The sequence below is a fragment of the Drepanopeziza brunnea genome (genome assembly GCF_022702325.1).
Source record: "Drepanopeziza brunnea f. sp. 'multigermtubi' strain 214-2 chromosome Unknown ctg3, whole genome shotgun sequence".
Taxonomy (NCBI): domain Eukaryota; kingdom Fungi; phylum Ascomycota; class Leotiomycetes; order Helotiales; family Drepanopezizaceae; genus Drepanopeziza; species Drepanopeziza brunnea.
In genome coordinates this window covers 641,580-665,136 of record NW_027094066.1, presented here as the reverse complement: position 1 = coordinate 665,136, position 23,557 = coordinate 641,580, and the positions used below count along the sequence as shown (strand labels likewise).

Here is a 23,557-nt window from a genome sequence, read left to right as displayed (position 1 = left end):
TAGATATCACGAAGACTATAAAGCTTTCGTTTAAAGCTGTAAGCTTTATTAAAAACGCAAAGCTAAACGAATAAAAAACCTTTTATACTCGATTTAACCTACTTAAATGTAGTTAAAAATCAGCTTAAACGTATTACGAGTACTTACTACCGATAAAAGGATAACTTGCTTCGTACTAGCTAAAGAAGATCTATTTAAATAGTTAAAAAAGCGACCACTTCGATCGGCTAACGCCGAATTTATTATTAAGTTTTTTTAAGAAGATATCGTTTGCCGCTACGAACTATTCGAAAGACTAACTATCGATAAAAGACTCGAAAACAAAGCAATTACTAAAGCTTTCGCTATTAAATACGAGATCAAAAAGGTTTAGATCTCGAGCTATAATTCAAAAGCAAATAGAATAATCGAGAAAAGATATAAAGACATTTTAAATAGCTTATCGAAAGTTATAAATAAAAGATTTAAAAATTAAGTTCGCAAATTTAATAAAATGCTTTTTACGGTCCGAATATCGATACACGCATTTATTAAAGTTATTCTTTTCTTCTTAAATTATAAACGAGAAGCTAAGCTACTTTTAAAATCACGATAGCTAGTTTAAAAGTTATTATTATAATAAAAAGTTCGATTTTACGTTAACTTGCTTATTATAAAGTTTAAACAATTAGAACTTTAAAACGAAGATATCGACGAGATTATCTTAAAAAAGAAACGCTATCGACTTGCCGCTAAAGCTACTTAAGAACGAATTAAAGTCTTAAAGTCGGAACTTATTAAAAAGAAAGACTTAATACTACTTTACGACGTTAAACGCAGCATCGATATGTCCGCGGATATTAAATTAAATTATAAATAGTTAAGACTTTATATCGTTTTTAAAGCTTACGATAAAAGATATTATAAACTTTAAGAAACCGATAAGATTAAGCTTAAAAGCACTTTTGCAACTAATTGCTTTAAACGATTCTATCGCTGCGATTAAACTTTTTTTCTTTTTAATAAAAACGACGAAAAAAAAAAGAAAAAGATTCGAATTCTTCGAATAACTTAAACTTTAGCGAATACAAGCTTTCCGACGACGGCAAAAGTAAACTACTTAACTTAAAAGTGACTTTTAAACTTAAGTCTATTAATTTTTAAATTATTCTTTTAACACTTTCGAAAGAATAAAAACTAGCTTATAAAATTGTTTTTTAATTTGTTTTCTTTTACTTTGTTTTTTTTACTTTCGTATCTTTTCTTTATTCTTTACTTATTTTATAAAAAGACGTGCTTTTAATAATCATTTTCTTTATTTTAATAAAGAAGAGTATTTCTTACGTTTGTTCTTTCACTTTTAAACTTGCTTTTCATTATATTTTTTATTTTTTCTTTGTTTTTTTTACTTTATTAGCTATTTATTTATCTTATACAAATTGTTCTTATTGTTTGATTGTTTTTCATTTATTTAAGCTTACACGGCTATTTCTTATTTCTTATTTAAGATTGTTCTTTTGTTTTAAGCGTGCTCAACTACGTGTATTCGAAAGTGAACTGCTATTAAAAAGAGTAAGTCTTTTTTACAAATATACTTATATAAAAAAGCTTTTCTTTTTTTCTTTTTAATATTTTCTCTTTTTATATAATAATAATTACAATAATACTATTATTATACCTTCTTTACAACTACACAATATTATATTAATACTAACGACTTTAATTATTACTTAATCAATTATTATTATTATCAGCTTTTATTCCGTTATCTTATATTTAACTCGTAAACCGTAGTTTATAAATCAAATATGCTTCTTAAATCAACCGCCGCTAAAAGAAAAGCTTTTGTCCGTAATACACTTTTTAACTTATTAATAAGCGAAAAGCAAGCCGCTTTAACTCGATAATCGAGTTTCGAGTTAAAGTTCGAAAGACGAATTATTAAGACTTTCGATAAGTTCTTTTAAACTTATCGTTAAATAAGCAACTCTAATCAATTAACTATGCTTAAAGTAGCAACTTTCGACTTTAATAATAAATTAAGTAAAAAAGACGACTTAATCTTATAATACGATTAATTCTTACGAATCGAATGCGCAAGAAAGAATATAAACGCCGAAGACTTCTTTTCGGCTTACAACTAGTTTATTATTAAAGTCACCGCTATTTACTCTTTACGCAATAAAAACGTCGAAAGATATAAACGAATTAAAAAAGCCTTTAACGGCGCTCGAAGCTAATTATTATATAACGATTACTTTAAAGCTATATGCATTTTAATCCGCAGCGCTCGCTAATTAAGCGTTATTTTAAAGAACTGCACTTTTAACGCTTACGCTATTTAAATCATTAATTATTACGTTATTACTTACGTCGCTTTTTAAAAAACTATAACTAATATAACTTAAAGACGCAAGTTTATTAAACTTAATATTACGATAATTAACTTTATTTGCTAAACCGTAAAAAATAAAAACAATATTAAGTAAAAGAATAAAATCGCTATTTTTAACGAAAGACTTTTAAAGAAACTAAGATTAAAAGTCTTATTATATAGCTTGTTGATTTTAACTTTCGATAATATTAAAAGCGAATACAACGAGCTTAAAGAACGTATAAAATTTATCGACGAAAATTAAACTTAGAATTTCGTTTTACAAAAAGAACTTGAATTTGAAATTCTATTCGTAAATTATAATTTATAAATAAAAGATGATTTAATAACCGAAGCGAAATTAAATCAACTTTTTACGCTTAAAACCTTTTTGCTTAAATCACTTATTACGCGCTTTTCGTTATTACTAGCTTTGTTTTAAAGATCGACGTTATCTTTTGCTAATAAGCTTTCGAACGCTAAACTAATTGCTTCGATTATATTTATTTTACGCAAGTTTATCGACGTAAGCTTTCTTTTAACTTTTAAACTTAAAATGCAACGCGACCTTTTCGAAAACTAGCTATTATTAATATTATCCGTTAAAAAAAGAGACAGCTTCGAGTACGAATTAATTAAAGCTATATCGAACCGCTGCTTAAGATTCGTCGAGATTAAAGACTTTATAAGTATAAACGTAGCTTCTATTAACTTTTGCTAAGACTTTTATTAATCAGCTTTTAATCGCTTAAACTTAAACGAGAATATCGATAATGCTTTTTAAGTTGCTACAGAATCAATTAAAAAAGCTATTAATTAAATCCGTAAGCTTTTAAAAAACGAATTTTTTAATAACGCGATCTTACGACTTTTCGATCGTCGTAATTAAATAAAAGTAAATAAAAAAAGAAACAAAGTAATAAACTATTTCTTATTATCCGAGATCTTTAATTTAAGCTTTAATAATAACGATTGCGATTGCATAAAAGTTTCTTAAAAAGTAAAAAACGTATTAAAATTTAAAGATAAATTTAAAAAACTCTTTAACTTAAACGTTTAAACAAAGCTCCGCTTTAACCGCAAAGTCTTATCGTTCGCTATTGATCTATTAAATAAAGTCTTTTGCGAAGTTTATACTTTCGAATATATTAAATACTTTAAGCTAGTTACGAAAAGCTTTATAATAATAATAATCCGTTTTAACTTGTATCGATTTATTAAAGCTTTTTAAACTAACGCTTTTAACAACTTTATACTTTATTCGAATAATTAATCGATGTTCGCTATTAAAACTAAAAGCAATACTTTAATTAAAAAAATGTTTAGCTTAAGCTTTTTTAAGTTTAAAGTTAAGCCGATGTCTTTTAATAAGCTGAACTAAAGCATTAGCTTAATAAGCACTGCTTAAAAGAATAGTCTTTTTAATATTATAAATGCGAGTAGCTATACGAAAGTTTAGTTTATATTAAAAGCTTTTTTCTTAAACGATAAGCACGGCAATTAGACTTTTTTTATTATTATAAATAAAAAGATCTAGATGTACTTGCATTACTTTCGAATTAATAATTTAAAAAGAGCTTCGATTAATGCACTTTTTAATATAATACACTTTTTGACTTAGCAAGTCTTCCGAAGCTATTATAAGCTTTACTTTGCTGCTTTGCTTAATCGCCGAAACAAGAATTATAAGCTTATCGCTTACTCGGAACCTTTTTAGCTTTTTAAATATAATAATAATGCTCGAGTGATTACGATTAAATACAACGTTAATATTAAACGATTCGTAAATCGTAATTTACGAATAAAAAACAAAGTTTTAAATTATTATTTAATGCTTTACAACGTAAAAAATTAGATCGAAAGCTTAGCTATTTAGCTTAAAAGCTATACTTACGATATTACTCTTAAAAAGACCGTTAAATAAAAAGCTTTTAAACTTAAATCGAAGACTTTAAATGCTTTTAAAAACATTGCGCTACGTTAACTTTTCGTTATAATTAATAATCTCGCTACTTTTATATTTATTATTACGAAACAAAATGTTTTTTTAAATATAAACGCTTTTTAAAATTCCTTTTGTAAATAAGCTATCTTTTTTAATAATTACACCGCTTTGCTAAACGATAGCACTTTAAAAAATAGAATTAGCTTTGTAAAGCACGCTTGCATTATCGTTTTAAAACGTATGCCGTTAACTTTTCGATAAAGAATTATTAATAAATCAAGCTAGCTTTTCGCTATTATAATCTAACTAAACTACGTTAGTTTCGTATTAAAAGCTTTAATCGAAAGAATAGATTAAAACGAACTTCGAATAATAAAAGAATTGACCGCTATTTTTATTATATCTCGGACTTAATTTTAAAAATATTTTATTAAGTATAAAAAGAAATTGTTTTTAATATTTAAAAAAAGATTTGTTATCGTTTTAAATATTAAAGCTAAGACTTACGGAGCCAAGTCTTTTTTTAAAAGCAAGAGCCGCCGAGCTAACGATTTTATAAACGCTAATAAATTAAAAGATTTTAAAAAGAGTTTACGATCGATTAAGTTGTCTTTTAACGACTTTGATTTAAGTATAAAGATCATTTTAAAAAATGCGAAATCTATTCGTAAATTACGGTTTACGAGTTAAATCGGTAACTTTAAAAGATCTTTTTCTTAGCTGGAATTTTTAAATTGCGTATTCGATAAAGTTATAAAAGCTTTAAATAACTTGCTCGAAAACGAAAACGACTTAACTAATAGCTCCGGACTTTATTTTAACTTCGCTAACTTTCCGTCGGCTAAGTTTATACTTATCAACGATGCTATTAATAAGCGTAAAAACAATACGCGCTCTTTTACTTTTAAAAATGCTATTATTAATACGTTATCGTTTAATATTAGCTTTGCTAAAAGGAAAAGACTTTCTTAGCTTAAAAAGAACGAAAGAGTTGAAAACGTAAACACGGAAAGAGATTATAAAGAAGCTGCTAAAGCGTAATTTAAATGTTTAAATGTTTAAAGTTTAAAAATAAAATACTTTTCTTTTTTTTTATACATTAGATTTTTCTTTTTTTTATACTTTTTTTTTTTTTTTTTTTTGCTTAATAGTAAGCGGGAGCGCTTACTTATTTTATAAAAAGACGGATATAAACACTTTACTTGATAAGGTACTTGCTATAGCTATTAAAGCTATATTAAACGGACTTATCTTTTATAAAAAAGCATATATCTTTTAACTAAAACAATTAACGAGCTTTCTATTCACTTTTTTTGATACTTCTTTTATGAAACTATAAGGTCTAGCTTTAAAGCCAGGCTTCTGTACAGCATATCTTTTTAAGTGCTTTTATACTAAAAGAGCGATTACTTCGATCGGCTAACGCCGAATCTATTGTTAAGTTTCTTTAAAAGGATATCGTTTGCTATTACGGACTATTCGAAAGATTAACTATCGATAAAGGACTCGAAAACAAAGCAATTGCTAAAGCTTTCGCTATTAAGTACAAGATTAAAAAGGTCTAGATCTCGAGCTATAATTTAAAAGCAAATAAAATGATCGAAAAAAGATATAAAAACATTTTAAATAGCTTATCGAAGGTTATAAATAAAAGATTTAAAGATTAAGTTCGCAAATTTAATAAAATGCTTTTTACGGCTCGGATATCGATACACGCATTTATTAAAGTTACTTTTTTCTTTTTAAACTACAAACGAAAAGCTGAGCTACTTTTAAAATCACGATAGCTAGTTTAAAAGTTATTATTATAACAAAAGGTTCGATCTTGCGCTAACTTGCTTATTATAAAGTTTAGATAATTAAAACTCCGAGACAAAGATATCGACGAGATCATCTTAAAGAAAAAACGCTATCGATTTATCGTTAAAGTTATTTAAGAACGAGTTAAAGTCTTAAAGTCGAAACTTATTAAAGAGAAAGACTTAGTATTACTTTACGATATTAAACGCAGCATCGATATGTCCGCAGATATTAAACTAGATTATAAATAGTTAAAACCTTATATCGTTTTTAAAACTTACGATAAAAGATATTATAAACTTTAAGAAATCGATAAGATTAAGTTTAAAAGCACTTTTGCAGCTAACTACTTTAAACGATTTTATCGCCGCGATTAAACTTTTTTTCTTTTTAATAAAGACGACGAAAAAAAAAAGAAAAGGATTCGGATTCTTCGAACAACTTAAACTTTAGCGAATACGAGCTTTCCGACGACGGTAAAAGTGAACTACTTAACTTAAGAATAACTTTTAAACTTAAGTTTATTAACTTTTAAATCATTCTTTTAACACTTTCGAAAAAACAAAAACTAGCTTATAAAATTGTTTTTTAATTTATTTTCTTTTATTTTGTTTTTTTTTCTTTCGTATCTTTTCTTTGTTTTTTATTTATTTTATAAAAGGACGTGCTTTTAATAATCACTTTCTTTGTTTTAATAAAGAAAAGTATTTTTTACGTTTGTTTTTTCACTTTTAAACTTGCTTTTTATTATATTTTTTATTCTTTTTTTATTCTTTTTACTTTACTAGCTATTCACTTGTTTTATATAGATTGTTTTTATTATTTAATTATTTTTTATTTATTTAAGCTTATACGGCTATTTCTTATTTTTTATTTAAGACTGTTCTTTTGTTTTAAGCGTGCTTAATCACGTGTATTCGAAAGTGAACTGCTATTAAAAAAAGTAAGTCTTTTTTATAAATGTATTTATATAAGAAAGTTTTTTTTCTTTTTTTTTAACATTTTCTTTTTTTATATAATAACAACTATAATAATACTATTATCACTTTTTCTTTATAATTATATAATACTATATTAATATTAACGACTTTAATTATTACTTAATTAATTATTATTATTATTAGTTTTTATTTCGTTATTTTATATTTAGCTCGTAAACCGTAATTTACAAGTCAGATATGCTTTTTAAATTAACCGCCGTTAAAAGAAAAGCTTTTATCTATAATGCACTTTTTAACTTATTAATAAGCGAAGAGCAAGCCGCTTTAGCTCGATAATCGAGTTTTAAGCTGAAGTTCGAAAAACGAATTATTAAGACTTTCGATGAATTCTTTTAAACTTATCGCTAAATAAGTAATTCTAGTTAATTAGCTATGCTTAAAGTAGCAACTTCCGATCTTAATAATAAATTAAGTAAAAAAAACGATTTGATCTTGCAATACGACTAGTTCTTGCGAGCCGAATGCGTAAAAAAGAATATAAACGTTAAAGACTTTCTTTCGGCTTACGACTAGTTTATTATTAAAGTTACCGCTATCTACTTTTTACGTAATAAAAACGCCGAAAGATATAAACGAATTAAAAGAGCTTTCGACGGCGCTTAAAGCTAATTGCTATATAACAACTACTTTAAAGCTATATGCACTTTAGTCTGTAGCGCTCGCTAATTAAGCGTTATTTTAAAGAACTGCACTTTTAACGCTTACGCTATTTAAATCATTAACTATTATATTATTTTTTACGTCGCTTTTTAAAAGATTATAATTAATATAATTCGAAAACGCAAGTTTATTAAGCTTAATATTACGATAATCAACCTTACTTGCTAGACCGTAAAAGATAAGAATAATATTAAGTAAAAGAATGAAATCGCTATTTTTAACGAAAGACTTTTAAAGAAATTAAGATTAAAAGTCTTATTATATAATTTGTTAATTTTAGCTTTCGATAATATTAAAAGCGAATACAACGAGCTTAAAAAACGTATAAAGTTTGCCGACGAAAATTAAATTTAAAATTTCGTTTTATAAAAAGAACTCGAATTCGAAATTTTATTCGTAAATTATAATTCACGAATAAAAGATGACTTAGCAATTGAAACAAGATTAAATCAACCTTTTGCGCTTAAGACTTTTTTATTTAAATTACTTATTGCGCGCTTTTCGCTATTATTAACTTTATTTTAAAGATCGACGTTATCTTTTGTTAATAAGCTTTCGAACGTTAAATTAATTGCTTCGATTATGTTTATTTTACGCAAGTCTATCGACGCGAACTCTTTTTTAACTTTTAAACTTAAAGTGCAACGCGACCTTTTCGAAAACTAGCTGCTATTAATACTACTCGTTAAAAAAAGAGATAGCTTCGAATACGAATTAATTAAAGCTATATCGAACCGCTGCTTAAGACTTATCGAAATTAAAAATTTTATAAGTATAAACGTAGCTTTTATCAACTTTTGTTAAGACTTTTACTAATCAGCTTTCGATCGCTTAAATTTAAACGAGAACATCGATAATGCTTTTTAAGTTGCCGCGAAATCAATTAAAAAAGCTATTAGCTAGATCCGCAAGCTTTTAAAAAACGAATTTTTTAATAACGCGATCTTACGACTTTTCGACCGTTATAATTAAGTAAAAGTAAATAAAAAAAAAAGTAAAATAATAAACTATTTCTTGCTGTCCGAGATTTTTAATTTAAGCTTTAATAACGACGATTGCGATTGCATAAAAGTTTTTTAAAAAGTGAAAAACGTATTAAAATTTAAAAATAAATTTAAAAAACTCTTTAACTTAAACGTTTAAACGAAGCTCCGCTTTAACTGCAAAGTTTTATCGTCCGCTATCGACTTATTAGATAAAGTCTTTTACGAAGTTTATACTTTCGAATACGTTAAATACTTTAAGCTAGTTACGAAAAGCTTTATAATAATAATAATTCGTTTTAATTTATATCGATTTATCGAAGCTTTTTAAACTAACGCTTTTAATAACTTTATGCTTTACTCGAGCAATTAATCGATGTTCGCTATTAAAACTAAAAGCAATACTTTAATTAAAAGAATGTTTAGCTTAAGCTTTTTTAAGTTTAAAGCTAAGCCGATGTCTTTTAATAAGCTGAACTAAAGCATTAGCTTAATAAGCATTACTTAAAAAAACAGCTTTTTCAATATTATAAATGCGAGTAGCTATACGAAAGTTTAGCTTATATTAAAAGCTTTTTTCTTAAACGATAAGCATAACAATTAAACTTTCTTTATTATTATAAATAAAAAGATTTAAATGTACTTGCATTACTTTCGAATTAATAATTTAAAAAAAGCTTCGATTAATGCACTTTTTAATATAATATACTTTTTAATTTAATAAGTTCTCCGAAGCTATTATAAGCTATACTTTACTGCTTTGCTTAATCGCCGAGACAAGAATTACAAGCTTATCGCTTACTCGAAATCTTTTTAACTTTTTAAATGCAATAATAATGCTCGAATAATTACGATTAAATACAACGTTAATATTAAACAATTCGTAAATCGTAATTTACGAGTAGAAAATAAAGTTTTAGATTATTACTTAATGCTTTATAACGTAAAGAATCAAATCGAAAGCTTAACTATTTAACTTAAGAGTTATACTTACGATACTACTTTTAAAAAGACTGCTAAATAAAAAGCTTTTAAATTTAAGTCGAAGACTTTAAATGCTTTTAAGAATATTACGTTACGCTAACTTTTCGTTATAATTAATAATCTCGTTACTTTTATATTCGTTATTACGAAATAAAGTGTTTTTTTAAATATAAACGCTTTTTAAAATTCTTTTTACGAATAAGCTATTTTCTTTAATAATTATACCGCTTTACTAAACGATAGCACTTTAAAAAATAAAGTTAGCTTTGCAAAGCACGCTTACATTATCGTCTTAAAACGCATACCGCTAACTTTTCGGTAAAGAGTTATTAATAAATCAAGCTAGCTTTTCGCCGTTATAATTTAACTAGATTACGTTAGTTTCGTATTAAAAGCTTTAATCGAAAGAATAAATTAAAACGAACTTTAAGTAATAAAAAAATTAATCGTTATCTTTACTATATCTTAGACTTAATTTTAAAAACACTTTATTAAGCATAAAAAGAAATTGTTTTTAGCATTTAAAAAAAGATTTGCTATCGTTTTAAATACTAAAGCTAAAACTTACGAAGCTAAATCTTTTTTTAAAAGCAAAAGCCGCCGAGTTAACGACTTTATAAACGCTAATAAATTAAAGGATTTTAAAAAGAGCTTGCGACCGATTAAGTTGTTTTTTAACGACTTTGATTTAAGTATAAAGATCATTTTAAAAAGTGCGAAATCTATTCGTAAATTACGATTCACAAGTTAAATCGATAACTTTAAAAGATCTTTTTCTTAGCCGGAATCTTTAAACCGCGCATTCGATAAAGCTATAAAAGCTTTAGATAATTTGCTCGAAAACGAAAACGACTTAATTAATAACTCCGGACTTTATTTTAACTTCGCTAACTTTTCGTCGGTTAAGTTTATACTTATTAACGATGTTATTAATAAGCGCAAAAACGATACGCGCTCTTTCACTCTTAAAGATGCTACTGCTAATACGTTATCGTTTAATATTAGCTTTGTTAAAAAGAAAAGACTTTTTTAGCTTAAAGAAAACGAAAAGGTTAAGAACGTAAGCACGGAAAAAGATTATAAAGAAGCTGTTAAAGCGTAATTTAAATGTTTAGATATTTAAAGTTTAAAGATAAGATACCTTTTCTTTTTTTTGTATATTAGATTTTTTTTTCTTTTATATTTCTTTTTTTTTCTTTTTTGCTTAATAATAAGCGAAAGCGCTTACTTATTTTATAAAAGAACGGATATAAACACTTTGCTTAATAAGGTACTTGCTATAGCTATTAAGGCTATACTAAACGGACTTATCTTTTATAAAAAGGCACACATCTTTTAGTTAAAACAATCAACGAGCTTTCTACTTACCTTTTCTAACACTTCTTTTGTAAGACTATAAGGTCTAGCCTCAGAGCCAGGCTTCTGTACAGCACATCTTTTTGGGTGCTTTTACAGTATAGCAAGCAAGACCGGCTGTGCAAAGCTGGGGGTGATGGGGGTTATGTCTGAGGTTATGCGGTCGTCGTGATACGGAGCAGCAGCAGCGAACACCGGACAGCAGAGAGGAGAGGAGCGGTGTTTGATTTGCGATGTGAGAAACAGAGAAAGATAAGGAGGGAGCCAACCAAAGACTATGTTCTTGTTCTTTCTTAGCTACTACTACATGTTGAACCGTACGCTCCTGAGAGCTCGGCAGTGCGCATGACATGCGATAACGCTGAGATACCGGCCGATGTAAGAATACGAACTTGGCGCTTTAGAGATAGATAGAACGTGATAATATTGCTGTTGCAAGAAAGGAAAAAATATGAAGCGGTAGATGTTCTAAAGAAGTGTTGATGTGCCTTCTCTTAAACCCAGCTCGTCATAGTTCACAACGTCACAACTGCCTCCTCTCCTTCAAACGCAGACGCCAAGAAATCTCAAGAGCCATTGCATGACAAAAAAATGTATTGAAGCAAGCTCCTCCGTGCAACTGGCATCAGATGAGATGATGTTGCTTCTCGAAGGCTTCGAGACGAAACCAGTTTGGTAAACTGTGCGGGGTCCGAATGGGCGTGTCCAGCTACCGCGCCCTGAGATGAACGCTCCATCGTTTTTTTTTCCCCTTGAACGACAGCCAGACGAAACGGTGGAATATGACCGGAACTTGAACTTGCGACGCTTGAGAAGTGACCCGGAACCTCGAGTCTGGAGCCCAGACACGTGACTATACCACTTGGTCCCTAGAGGAGGAAGGTTTGAGGCCACGGATGCGGCGAACGAACAGCGTGGGGATCCCGCTGCCGTTGATGCAGCCGCTTACTAGCAGTCGTGGATCAATCAGTTGACCCAGCAAACAAATCAAGCTTGTGGTTCGGTTCGGCACATTTCGCCTTCCAGCGTTCGAACATGCAAACCAGAGGCAATCAAACCTCACTTCTCACAACTCCACTCCATGACGAGGGAAGGCATGAAAAAAAGATGATGAAAAAAATAAAAAATAAAAAATAAAAAATAAAAAATAAAAAATAAAAAATAAAAAATAAAAAATAAAAAATAAAAAATAAAAAGCGAACCACAGACCGCTTCCCGGAGAACTGGAACAGCCAAAACCATTGCAAAGCTAAAGCCAGAGCAACGTGCACATTACGTTCCCGACCTGTCGCGCACGACAACTTTGCAGCGCGACCTTGGTGGTGCCCGCGTGTGGGTCCTTTCCTGCTATCCGATGACTCGGGACTGGGCGGTTGCAGATCGTGAACGGAGAAGTCGGTGTGTATTCAGCGCTGGAGGTTTTGGCGTCTGAGCGGGTTTGGAGAGTTCTGGTTGGATAAGAGACTGGGAGGCCAGATGAAGGGGGAAAAGCGCGGTTGTGGTAGGGTAAGCGCGGCTATGTAGGTGGTATTGAGATCGAGGAGTACGAAGCGATGATGGTGATGGTGTATATATATATATATTTTTTCTTTTTTAAAAAAATGCTAAGGTTTGGAAGGTTGGAAGGTTTTGCGGGTAAGCAAGCCGGACCGGGTCGAGTCTCTATGATATCCGGGTGAAAAAGGGTCATTGATAAGAGTTGGAGCTTAGCCGATTCCGATGGTTGAAAGAGGCGAAAATAAGCATAAAAATCGGTATAAGCATCAGACGAAAAAACTGCATATACAATCCTGGATTGCGTCAGACTGCTCAAGATGGGAAAAGCGGACGGAAAGGGGATCCTGCCTTGTTGCGATTGCGTTTGGCCTCGACAAAAAGAAAGCTGAGACAGCAGCAAATCACGAACGCTGAAAGTCGCGGTCAGCAGCGGTGAGGGAGTGAGGGAGTGAGGGAGTGAGGGAGTGAAGCGAGACTCGCTCGGACATTGAGAGGCATGGAACTTGGTTGGAGGAGTCGAGGTAGGGAGGGAAGTTCAAGGCCATGTTTGGTGGTCTATATTCCGTAGTTTGTGGTTTTGTGGTTGATGGTTGGTGGATTGGTGGTTGGTGGCAGCGGCGCGTCTGTGCCACCCGGGCACACTAAGTTAACGAACGACTGCGTTACCGTATTGTGGACGGAACGTTTATTCGCGTGCATAGCGGGGAGGATATCAGAATGCCAAAGGCGAGGGTTTGCTTGACAAGTCGTGAAGAGCTGGAGGAGCCGGTATAAATATGTTGGTGCGGCCAAGGCAAGCGAGCAGTTTGTTGAATCTTCGGATAGATGCGTGCTGGAACTACCGAAGGCATATGCTCAGATCATCTGTGAATACTTACTGTACCGTAGAGGCAACTTGCAAGGCATAAAAGCGGAGAAAATCGGCATTCATTAATTAGCATTTTGGATCGGCTGCTGTCAACAATCTATATATAATATATAACAAGCATCAGCTAGAGGCTCTCGAGTACCAATAAAGGATTGATTGGACTTGATGACCCGAGGACATATTGCAGCGGTGGTTGTGCTTGTCTCTGACAACAATCACTTCCTTCACTTCCTTCACTTACTTTGTACTGTATTGTAATCTCTCCTGAATCACTTCATTTGTTCGCTTGGCATTCCTCGATCACTGCTCTTCCAGCCTCCTCGTATTATTGCATGCAAGCGCGCCTACCGGTAGCTCGCCTGTTCCTGTTTTCCCACTTTTTCGCTCCAGTCCAGTACTAGTAGTTGTCAGGAGTTGTAAGGAGTTGTAAGGAGTTGTTAGGAGTTGTTAGGAGTTGTTAGGAGTTGTTCGGAGTTGTTAGGAGTTGTTAGGTAGCTGTAGTGGTTATATTACTCTAGTCTCTCGCTCTTCTTAGCAATCAAAGCGCACGGACGGGGGCTCGGTGGCTCGGACCAGCCGCCGTTTTCGACTCTCGAAGACGGGGACCCAGCCAGGCCTTAGACCTTTTACCACTCAACTGTACTGTCTTTCTTTCTTCATCCTCGACACGAATAATCAAATCAACTCAACCCCAACCCCAACTCAACTCGACCCGACCCGACTCGACCGACTTTCGACCCTCGACTCCATCTCATCGTCTGCGGCATCCAGGTTATCTGGATACCTGCATCTCCCACGCTCTACTGCTCTGCCCCCAGTCCCCCTTTATCCTGTCCCATCCGATTCCATCCCATCCGACAACCTAAGACCATCCCCATCCCCATCTCCATCTCCATCTCCATTCACCCCAAGCCGGAAGAGGAGACCAGAGAGGAGAGGGAAGGAGAGGCAGAGACGAGGCAAAGGCAAGGCAAAGGTCCTGCTGGCGACACGACTCCTCAAGAACGCTGCCAACACAACAAAACCCTCTCCGCTCTGGAACCGGCCCCCCCTTTCTTCCGCCAGCCGCATCGGTCAATCATCCGTCAATCATCCGTCAACTCGAGTCCTTTCACCGTTACATCGTGCTTGATACCCACTTCCACTTCTTTACGACCGTTTGTACCATCATCCATTTTCCCGCTTCACTGTTGATACCCCCTTCCCGTTCTTCCCTCAGGCTCACGACACCCGATAACGATCCTTTCCCGACCCTCCGAAACCACGGAAGAACCCTCCAAACCTGCATTTGAATCACGCCGGCACCCAGAAAACACCGTCAAGATTCTCCCAGTTAGCAAGCTGCATCACATTTTCTGCGGGTCAAAGACACAGATTGCGTGGGTAACCGCTTAGGTCTGCTTAACACAGTAAACCGTCGTCTTTCTTCCTTCATTCACCTCGACACCGGGGACCCAACCAACAACATCATGAGAGAAGTCAATTTTAGCATCCCCAATGTCAATAAGGCATCCGTGGGCATCACCACGGCCCTCTACGATCGACGAGCGCTCGATTGCACCTCCACCCTCCCACTAATCAACTCGCTAAATCATCTCGCATACCTTACAACGTCATCGGCTCGAATAAGAGATATCTTGACGGTCGATGGAGGTGTCGAGAGATTGGTCTGCCTGCTCAAGGCTGGGCGTAGCAAGGACATGATGGACATGTGGAAGTGGAATCTGGCTTTCCAGTGTGTTGTGAATATTGGCGTCAGAGGTTCAGAGAACGTGCGCACGAGAGTGGTGGAAGCCGATATGGTCCCAGTCATTGCTACGATACTCGACAATTATATCAAGGTCGTCGACAGGTGTCGTGAGAAAGCAGAGGAGGCCAAGAAGGCGCAAGAGCACAGAATGCACCAATCTTCACGAAACGGCGAACACAGGGGATCTCACAAAGGGGCTTCATTTGGAAATCGCCCCTCTCGTTTCGACGTGGAATTCCGGACATCTCGAAGACAGCCTCCTCCATCTATCGAGATTCCAGCCACAATCACTAATGATGCATTGACGGCTGCGTCGGACGCCATGGATACAACCCCAACTGGGCCTCTAATTACCCTTACACCTCAGCCCGAGAGAACCACATACCCTACCCCTAGACACCACCACCACCATCATCACCACCACAGGGGTCAAGACTCCAGACCGCCCTTCTTACCTCCTTCCCGACACAACATCCAGCCTTTGGTGACCGCAGTCCCCTCCATGGACGCAGCGGATGGATTCAGCGTTAGACCCGTCCGCGATGCTGAGCGTCTGCCATCCATGGTTTCCGGGTTCCATAGCGGCGTCACTTCGCTGCCCGAATCTCCGACAACTCCTCTTCCTCCCAACTCGATGCGATCGCCAACTGTGCATCCTGCATCTGCGGCAGCGCAAGTAGTCCGCTCCAGGAGGCGGCCATCAATCCGCCACCTGGCTTCGATGGTCGGTGAGCCTGAGGATCCTAATGCTGATAGCATGGCCTCTGACGAGTCTGGAGAGCCAGAGATATCTGGCCTTGATGCCGGAGATATTCAATCGACTGTGAATATTCAGGATATCAGCATGGATGAGGCTGATAGCATGCTCACGGCTGTCGAGACTCCTCTAGGGCTGACGACCCCGAGTGTTTCTGAAGCTCAAGATGCGGAAACTTTCAACATCACACACCGCTCCGCCAGCCTGATCAACGACGCCACGACTCCCAATGGGCCGAATATGGGTTTATCACCAGCCCAACCTACCGCTGTAAACACCACTCCGGCGATGCACAATGCTACGATCCCTCGATATCTTCTCGACCGACCAACCCCTACCAGCGGTCAAGTGCTCGCGGCTATGCCGAGGGATGAGGACGTTCTCATGTCCCTCCAGCTCCTCGCATACGTCTCGAAATACTGCAACCTCCGATCCTACTTTCAAAATTCGCACCTCGTTCCAAAACTGAAGATTGGTTCAGAATTGCACCTGCTCGATGTTGATGATGGCAGTCCTTTCTCCCCATCATCCTCGTCTTCCTCATCTTCTCCTCGCTCGATCCCCGCTTGTGATTCTGAGGAAGAAGAATACCTCCTCCCAGACGATTTCAACATCTTCCCTCTGGTCGAAAAGTTTACTGTTCGACATCACAGTCAAGACATGCAATACTGGGCTGGAGTCGTAATGCGTAACCTTTGCCGGAAGGACGATAGCCGTGGCGGCATCAGACAATGCGCATACTATCAGTGTGGAAAGTGGGAAGAGTTCACCAGGCAATTTGCCAAATGCCGCAGATGCCGGAGGACCAAATACTGCAGCAAAGAGTGCCAAAAGAGTGCCTGGGTCTTCCACAGGCACTGGTGCGTCGCAGCTTCAACATAGCAACACCGATGTTCAACGCATCGACTTTGACATGGCGATTTCCGGGGAGTAACGGGTTTGGGGACTAACTTGAAGCCAGGCCAGGCCTGGCCTGGCTTGGAGGACGAAAGAACGACTTTCCTAATTTAATGTCAGCAACATCACGAACGTCACATCAGCGAGGCATGTTATATTTATTACTCGAAAACACACAAATGATACCGAAATCCTAGTTTATGGGACCTCATACACGAATCCAAAACAAATTCGACAAAGCTGCATACCAGGAGGCGTTTGCTTGTTCATTCATTGATTCGAGTCATAGCGATCGATACCTTTGCTGCAACATCTTCCCTCGGCACGTCTGGAAGGAATTGCGCCAGTGGAGAGCTGGCTGGACAAGACAACAAACACGCGAAATCACCGAGGCGGCGTTTGTATCGATGAGGGACTCGTACTCGCGTATATTCGGTGGTGTCTGCGGGGAGGCATGGCATTCTTTACCTTGAGCATTTTTCATGGGCTGCGAGGGCATTCGTTGGTTTTTTTCTTTTTGCACACTTGGATAGGATGGCGAACGAACCGGCTATTCATAGGATAACCGTTTACGGGGTGGATTGCGCAGGCGGGGATGCATTGGTGGTTGATATACGAATCTTCTCTGAGTAACGAAGTTGGAAGCATGGGCACATCATAGATGATGTCTGTGAGCGGTGGTTGGTGTATTGGTCGGAGAAGGGGTGTCAATAGGCAAGAGAATAAATTGCTGATATGGGCGGATACCAAGTGCAGATGATGGGGGTAAGAGGGGGGTAGGATGTGGGGATGGATGACGGGACCGCGTATGTATGATTTATTAGGACGGATAGGGACCGGGCTCTGCCGTTGAATACCACGAGCTTCAAACATATTTTTTCTTTCTATTCCTTCCCTGCCTGTGCTTCCTTCGCGGTACATGCTTGCACTCCTCATGCCTATCCGATTTTCTACGGAATCATGTACTATGTACTACAAACATGTTTGAGGATGGAACTCGATCGAAGCCAGAAGTCCATCAAACAACTTGCTGGCAGAATCTACTATGCCCTCCCTCCCCTCCTCCGTGCCTTGATTATGTGAGGATTTAGACATGTAGGTGTGTGGACAAGGAGGCAAGTATGTATGTATGTATATGGGTCTGGGCTGGTGTGATATGAATATGAATATGATACGATATATCTATCTATCGTGCTATTATTCTGTTGTAAAGAAAGAAAGAAATGAGTGGGTGAGTGGGTGAGTGGGTGAGTGGGTGAGTGGGTGAGTGGGTGAGTGGGTGAGTGGGTGAGTGGGTGAGTGGATGAGTGGATGAATGAAGAGACATGATTGTCTGAGAGAGATGTGTAGATGTGTAGATGGTGAGGTTAGGTATGGTGAGGAAGGGGGGAAGGTAAGGTGAGGAAGGTAAAGGAGGTAAGTAAGGTGAGGAAGGTAAGGAAGGTGAGATAAGATAATCTATAAGACCAATTAGGCTCCTCCTTAGGGGAACATGTGGATAAGACTTTGTTGTTGCTGTTCTGAGGGGGGAGTGTTTAGAGGGGGAGGAGGGGAAGGGGAAGGGGAAGGGGGTATGATGAATGATTAAGTAATAAGTGATTAATTACATCCTTTGCTCCGCTTGTAGGGCTGGTAGGTACGTGGGCACGTGGGGATGGGTGGGGTATTCGGGGAGAAGAGAAGGGAAGAGAAGGGGGGGGAGAGAGAGGGGGAGAGAGGGGGAGGGGAGAGGGAGGAAAGGAGAAGGGGTTGATGGATATGTATATGTATATGTATGTATGCGTACGCATACGCAGCTCACAACTCACGGGGCGTGCAGGCACATTACTTCGGATTGCAAATGCAATTGCACTTTTTCAAACCCATTTCATTTCATCTGATTCCCTCATCCAGTTCCCAGCGGGACGGCGACGGATGCGGATGCGCATGGATGAATGCTGGCCCTACCTAGAGCCGCTGAGAAAAAAAAACCCCGGACCAGACCAGACCAGACCAGACCAGAAGACCATGCGTGCAGCGCGAAAATCTAAAAGTACATGTGACCTCTGCATAGGCGTAGAAGGAGAAGTAGCAGCAGCAGAGGAAGAAGAAAAGTAGAATGTAGACCCCTCCCTAGACAGGCACGCAGCAGAAGCCTTGATAGTGCTGGCAACCTCCGAAGAGGCGCGCGAAAGAAAGAAGGAGAGTGTAGGATCTTGCCTGACGACGCAGCGAAAACCTGGATAGTAGGTGCAACCTCAGTAGAGGTGCAAAAGAAGAGAGAGCCTAGCGCATGCGAGGATGGCGAAGAGGAACGAAGAGGTCGTCCTCGTCCTCATCCTCAACCTCTTCGCCTGTTCCAGCCATCTGGGTGTCCTCGGTATCTTCCGCAGCAGCTAAGGCATTGACCTTGTTGATGACATACTCCGTGGCCGCAACGTCCTGGAGATAAGTCAGAACTGTACTGTGAACTATATAGGTCTGGGAAAGGGGAGGGAGCTTACTGGAAGGGATTGAAATTGCTGGTCGGCCAGCGGAGGGGACAGTGCTTGAAGCACTGGGTCGATCATCATATCCCTATGGGATACTGGGCGCTGATACTGCTGCTGCTGCTGCTGCTGCTGTTGCTGCTGCGGGCGTGCCGGGGCGTCATCGCTCATCTTCTGCTTTTTACTCGCCTTCTCCTTCCCGTTCTGATCCTCGTCCTGATCCTGCTCACGATCCTGGCTCTTATTCTTGCGGTTGATCTGGCCATGAGCGGCGGTCCGTTTGCGGTGGCTGATCTGGTATGACTTGCTCACCACCCGCTTCAACGTCTTCTCGTGGATGCTACCGGGCTTGATGTGGGTGGCTGCCGGATCGAGTTCCCGGAGTGCCTTGACCAGAACCGTATCCTGCCATTCTGGGCCCAACCCATCCGCAATCTCCGTCGCAAACGTGGCCACCAGCTGGAGGCCGACGGCGCGATGGGACAAGCTGAAATCTCGATACATGGAATCGGCCACGCACTCGAAGGAAATGGTTTTGTAATCACCTCGGCCGGTTGCCTTGGCATGATGTAAGAGCGCCAGAGCCGCATCGGTCACATGAATGGTTCCACCTGTTCCGACCGGGAGACCATCGGGAAATTCGGGGCTGCAATAGTCGCCGTGGTGGACCTTGTTCATGCGGAGCGGCGGAGAAGCAGAAGCAGGTAGAGAGGAAGGTGGGGAAGAGAAAGAAAGGGTAGTGATAGCGGAAGGGCTGGCGGAAGGGGAAGGAGGAGATGGGCCCAGCGGGTCGAAATCCCCCCCAATACCCAGATCGGGACATGCCTGTTGCAGCCAGCTGTAGAAGATTGTCTTCTTCAGGCTCGTACTCTCCAGCTCCATTTGCTCCATGATGACCGGAGCCATCTTCCGGCAAAGCCGGACAAGTTCATCGAGGGACGCGCCCGAACCACTGCATTGGCCAGCGAACTGTATTCATTCCATTAGTTAGTGGTGATCACAATCGCCTCTGAGAACTGAGAAATCCATCGTCACTTACGCGCTCGAGAACAGCCGTCACCTCTCCCTCCGAGTCCAAGGAACCTGTCATGTGCGCGGGATAAAAGTCCACGGCGTTGTAAATGATTCCTACTCCAGCATTTATTTCCATCATTATAGAACGGTATGCTTCTCCTGCGCGAACCTCGTAGCACGCATAGCGCGAGTGTACCCAGAGGGTCACGGGGCCCTGGGCGATTGAGTAACCAGTTATGTCTTTCACCGCAACACGAGCTCCATTGAGAGTCGCGCCGTTGCGATCCTTAGCCACTGAGATGGTCATTAGCAAGCGAACGATGTTATGGGTCGGATAGCTTACATATTTCCGCAAAGTCCTCGTCAACCTCGATCTGGCCCTCCAGGACCAGACCACCGGCCTTGATGGCGGTGAGAAAATTGACCAGTTGCTTCCCCTCATACGCCACAGCATTTGCTATGACAACCAGAGGTAGCTGCGCAGGATCCGCCACGGCTTTAAATATGTGAGCCTCAGGGTAAACCACCGACGGCGATTGAGGCTTCTCTTGAGAAGATGCCAGGGCAGTTTCTGCCTCTTCCGCACTCGAGTCAAAGCTGCTGATACTCGCACTCGAGTCAGCACGGGGCTTGCGGCCTCGGGGCATGATGACAAGAGAGGGGGGGGGGGAGAAGGGTTTGTTTAGATCTCGTTTGTTTTCGGCTGGTAGACAACAAAGGGGCTCGGCTAAAGGCCAATAGAATAGATAACCGAAAGAGTGGTTGAGTAGGCGGTATTGGGGGTGAACTTCGGCTTAACTTCGGGCTGTTACGGAAGAAGGTAGACGGAGAGTGTGATTTCAGAAATATCAGTTGTGCGAAAACTTTTCACGCTAACGACTAGTCTGTCAGCTGACTGTGGGCTAGCGCGCATCTTGGCGCACTAGACTGGATGGAAAACACGTGCTGATAAGGATGCTTATCCTGCATCACCTCCTCGCGCGGCTGAGATCTCACCTTTCAAAAAAGTTTAGGCTTTCTGCAGAGTGCATACACCACCACCACCATCTCCACACACCGGGAAATTCAGCCGCGATCGATAAACCTCAATCACTCCCTCAATCACCTATCTGGACGAATGTCCCCTGCTGTTTTTTTCAGAAAGATGACGCCCAAGAAGATCATGGAAGGCGTGTTTGGTAGGAGAGCCCTGTCCTATCCTGTCCTGTCCTGTTCCAGAGTCGGTTACTAGAGTCACTGGGCGACCGATTGCTGATAGGAGCGGGAGCGTAGCCGTCCAAAAACCTACGGGCATCTCCTCAGCCCAGGCCCTGCGCGACCTGCAGCGCCAGTTCGACCCTTCCAAGTTGTTCGCACCGTGGTTGGAAGGGGAGAGAGAGATTCGGAGCCGAGAAGCGGCTAACCAACGCAACCGACGGAAGAAGAAGCATATCCAGGTGAAGATTGGCCACGGAGGAACCCTCGACCCTTTAGCGACGGGAGTCTTGATTGCGGGGGTGGGCAAAGGAACGAAGTCACTGCAAGACTTCCTGAGTTGTACTAAGGTCTACGAGACTATCGTCTTGTTCGGCACCAGCACAGATACCTACGATCGGGTAGGCAAAGTGCTGAAGCGAGCACCCTATGCTCATGTCACCAAGGAGCTAGTCGAGGAGGCCTTGGAGCAGTTCCGGGGAAAGTTCATGCAATTGCCTCCACTCTTCTCTGCATTGAAGATGAATGGCAAGCCTCTGTACGAATATGCCAGAGAAGGGAAGGAGATACCGAGAGAGATTGAGAGGAGACCTGTTGAGGTCCTGAGTCTGGAGATGCTCGAGTGGATGGAGGGTGGAACCCATGAGCATGTTGCCCCCACCGACGAAGCTGGATATGCTGAGATCAATGTGGCCAACAAGCTCTGGCGGCAAGAGAATGCTGTCCCAGGTAGCTTGAAGGATAAGGGGGAAGGGGTGGAATCTGGGCACCTGTCCCCTCAAATCAAGACGGAAGAGGCATCTGGAAATGACGGTGATGATACAAGGCAGAATATGGTTGATGAGAAGCAGCTCGTAACACCAACTCCCGACAACGAGACTTCTTCCAAGGGAGAAGCTCCTGATGGGGAGAAGGATGTTGTCATGACGGATGCTGCAGTTGCCGGACATGGTATCGACACTGAAGCACCATCCAAGATGGTGGTTGAGGATGGTGGCCAGGCCGCCTTTGAGCAGAAGAAGAGAAAGCTGAGCGAAGACCAAGATGGCCTCGTCCACGAGCGCCCCGCCTCCAAACGCCAGGCACCGCCCCCATCCACAGCAGAAACCGCCATGATGTCCGGTGGCCTTTCATCTTCCTCCACATCCACATCCCCCTCCACCGACACCGCCAAGCCTATAGCTTCCCATCTCAAAGGACCTCCGGCAGTCAGGCTCCGCATGACAGTCACTTCCGGCTTCTACGTGCGCTCTCTATGTCACGATCTAGGTGCAGCCGTCGGATCGGCAGCTCTCATGGCTGAGCTCGAGAGAACCAGACAAGGCGATTTTGAGTTGGGGAAGAATGTGGTCACGTGGGAGGACTTGGCTAAGGGAGAGGAGGTCTGGGGTCCGCAGGTAGAGAAGTACCTTGATGAGTGGCATAGCAAGTATGGAAAGGACTTTTAGATGAGTTGAGATTGTCGACGACATATGATTGTTATGGATGCGGGATGCTGGTGGTGGAACCGGTAGCGAGGAACACATTCAACAGCTGTTGGAACTCTGATAGGAGGGAAGAACCAACATTGGTGGCATAGTCAGCAAGCCGATAGGACTTGGGTTTTTATCTTCCTCTCCGTCCTCAAGACGGACATCGGTTGGTATATAGGAAGGAGTCTGGCGCCAAATCTTCTGCACAGTCGGGCGAATCGTGTAAGATGAACCAATAGGATAGATAGGCTGGGCTGAGCTGGGCTGGGCTGGCGGAAAATCACACAATAAACTACAGATAGGACGATTATGCACTTTCGTCCATTTTGTTTGGTACTATGTTTCATGTCATGTCATGTGTCATTTTATTTCTGGACCTTCACTTTCTTTTTCGCTACTCTCGCGAAACATTTACTTATGTCTTTTGATCGCTTGGAAATGTTGCGGGGTGCTTTCTTTTATTACTTGGTTACTGCCTTGGTTTAAAGTTGAGGTGGAAGTATTCTTTCGGAGAGAGTCTTTCTTTTTTCCTTATATTATACATTTTATTTTCTGCTT

General features: G+C 39.3%; 4 protein-coding genes across 4 annotated transcripts; 2 read left to right on the top strand and 2 right to left on the bottom strand.

Moving 5' to 3' along the window:
* Positions 1–12,768: 12,768 nt before the first annotated feature.
* L3040_002369 (uncharacterized protein) lies at positions 12,769–13,124 on the bottom strand (the record flags this gene model as incomplete). Its single annotated transcript, XM_066155526.1, has 3 exons — positions 12,769–12,872; positions 12,928–12,989; positions 13,066–13,124. The coding sequence occupies 3 exons, from the start codon at positions 13,122–13,124 to the stop codon at positions 12,769–12,771; spliced, it is 225 nt and encodes a 74-aa protein (XP_066012522.1).
* Positions 13,125–14,916: 1,792 nt separating this feature from the next.
* L3040_002368 (uncharacterized protein) lies at positions 14,917–16,836 on the top strand (the record flags this gene model as incomplete). The annotated part of the gene is made up of 1 exon (XM_007289732.1): positions 14,917–16,836. One exon carries the CDS (start codon positions 14,917–14,919, stop codon positions 16,834–16,836), a length of 1,920 nt encoding a protein of 639 aa, XP_007289794.1.
* A 2,280-nt stretch (positions 16,837–19,116) lies between these two features.
* Positions 19,117–20,980, bottom strand: L3040_002367 (uncharacterized protein; the record flags this gene model as incomplete). Its single annotated transcript, XM_007289733.2, has 4 exons — positions 19,117–19,272; positions 19,335–20,288; positions 20,359–20,627; positions 20,677–20,980. 4 exons carry the CDS (start codon positions 20,978–20,980, stop codon positions 19,117–19,119), a joined length of 1,683 nt encoding a protein of 560 aa, XP_007289795.2.
* A 497-nt stretch (positions 20,981–21,477) lies between these two features.
* Positions 21,478–22,975, top strand: L3040_002366 (uncharacterized protein; the record flags this gene model as incomplete). The annotated part of the gene is made up of 2 exons (XM_007289734.2): positions 21,478–21,511; positions 21,606–22,975. 2 exons carry the CDS (start codon positions 21,478–21,480, stop codon positions 22,973–22,975), a joined length of 1,404 nt encoding a protein of 467 aa, XP_007289796.2.
* Between the last annotated feature and the right edge of the window lie 582 nt (positions 22,976–23,557).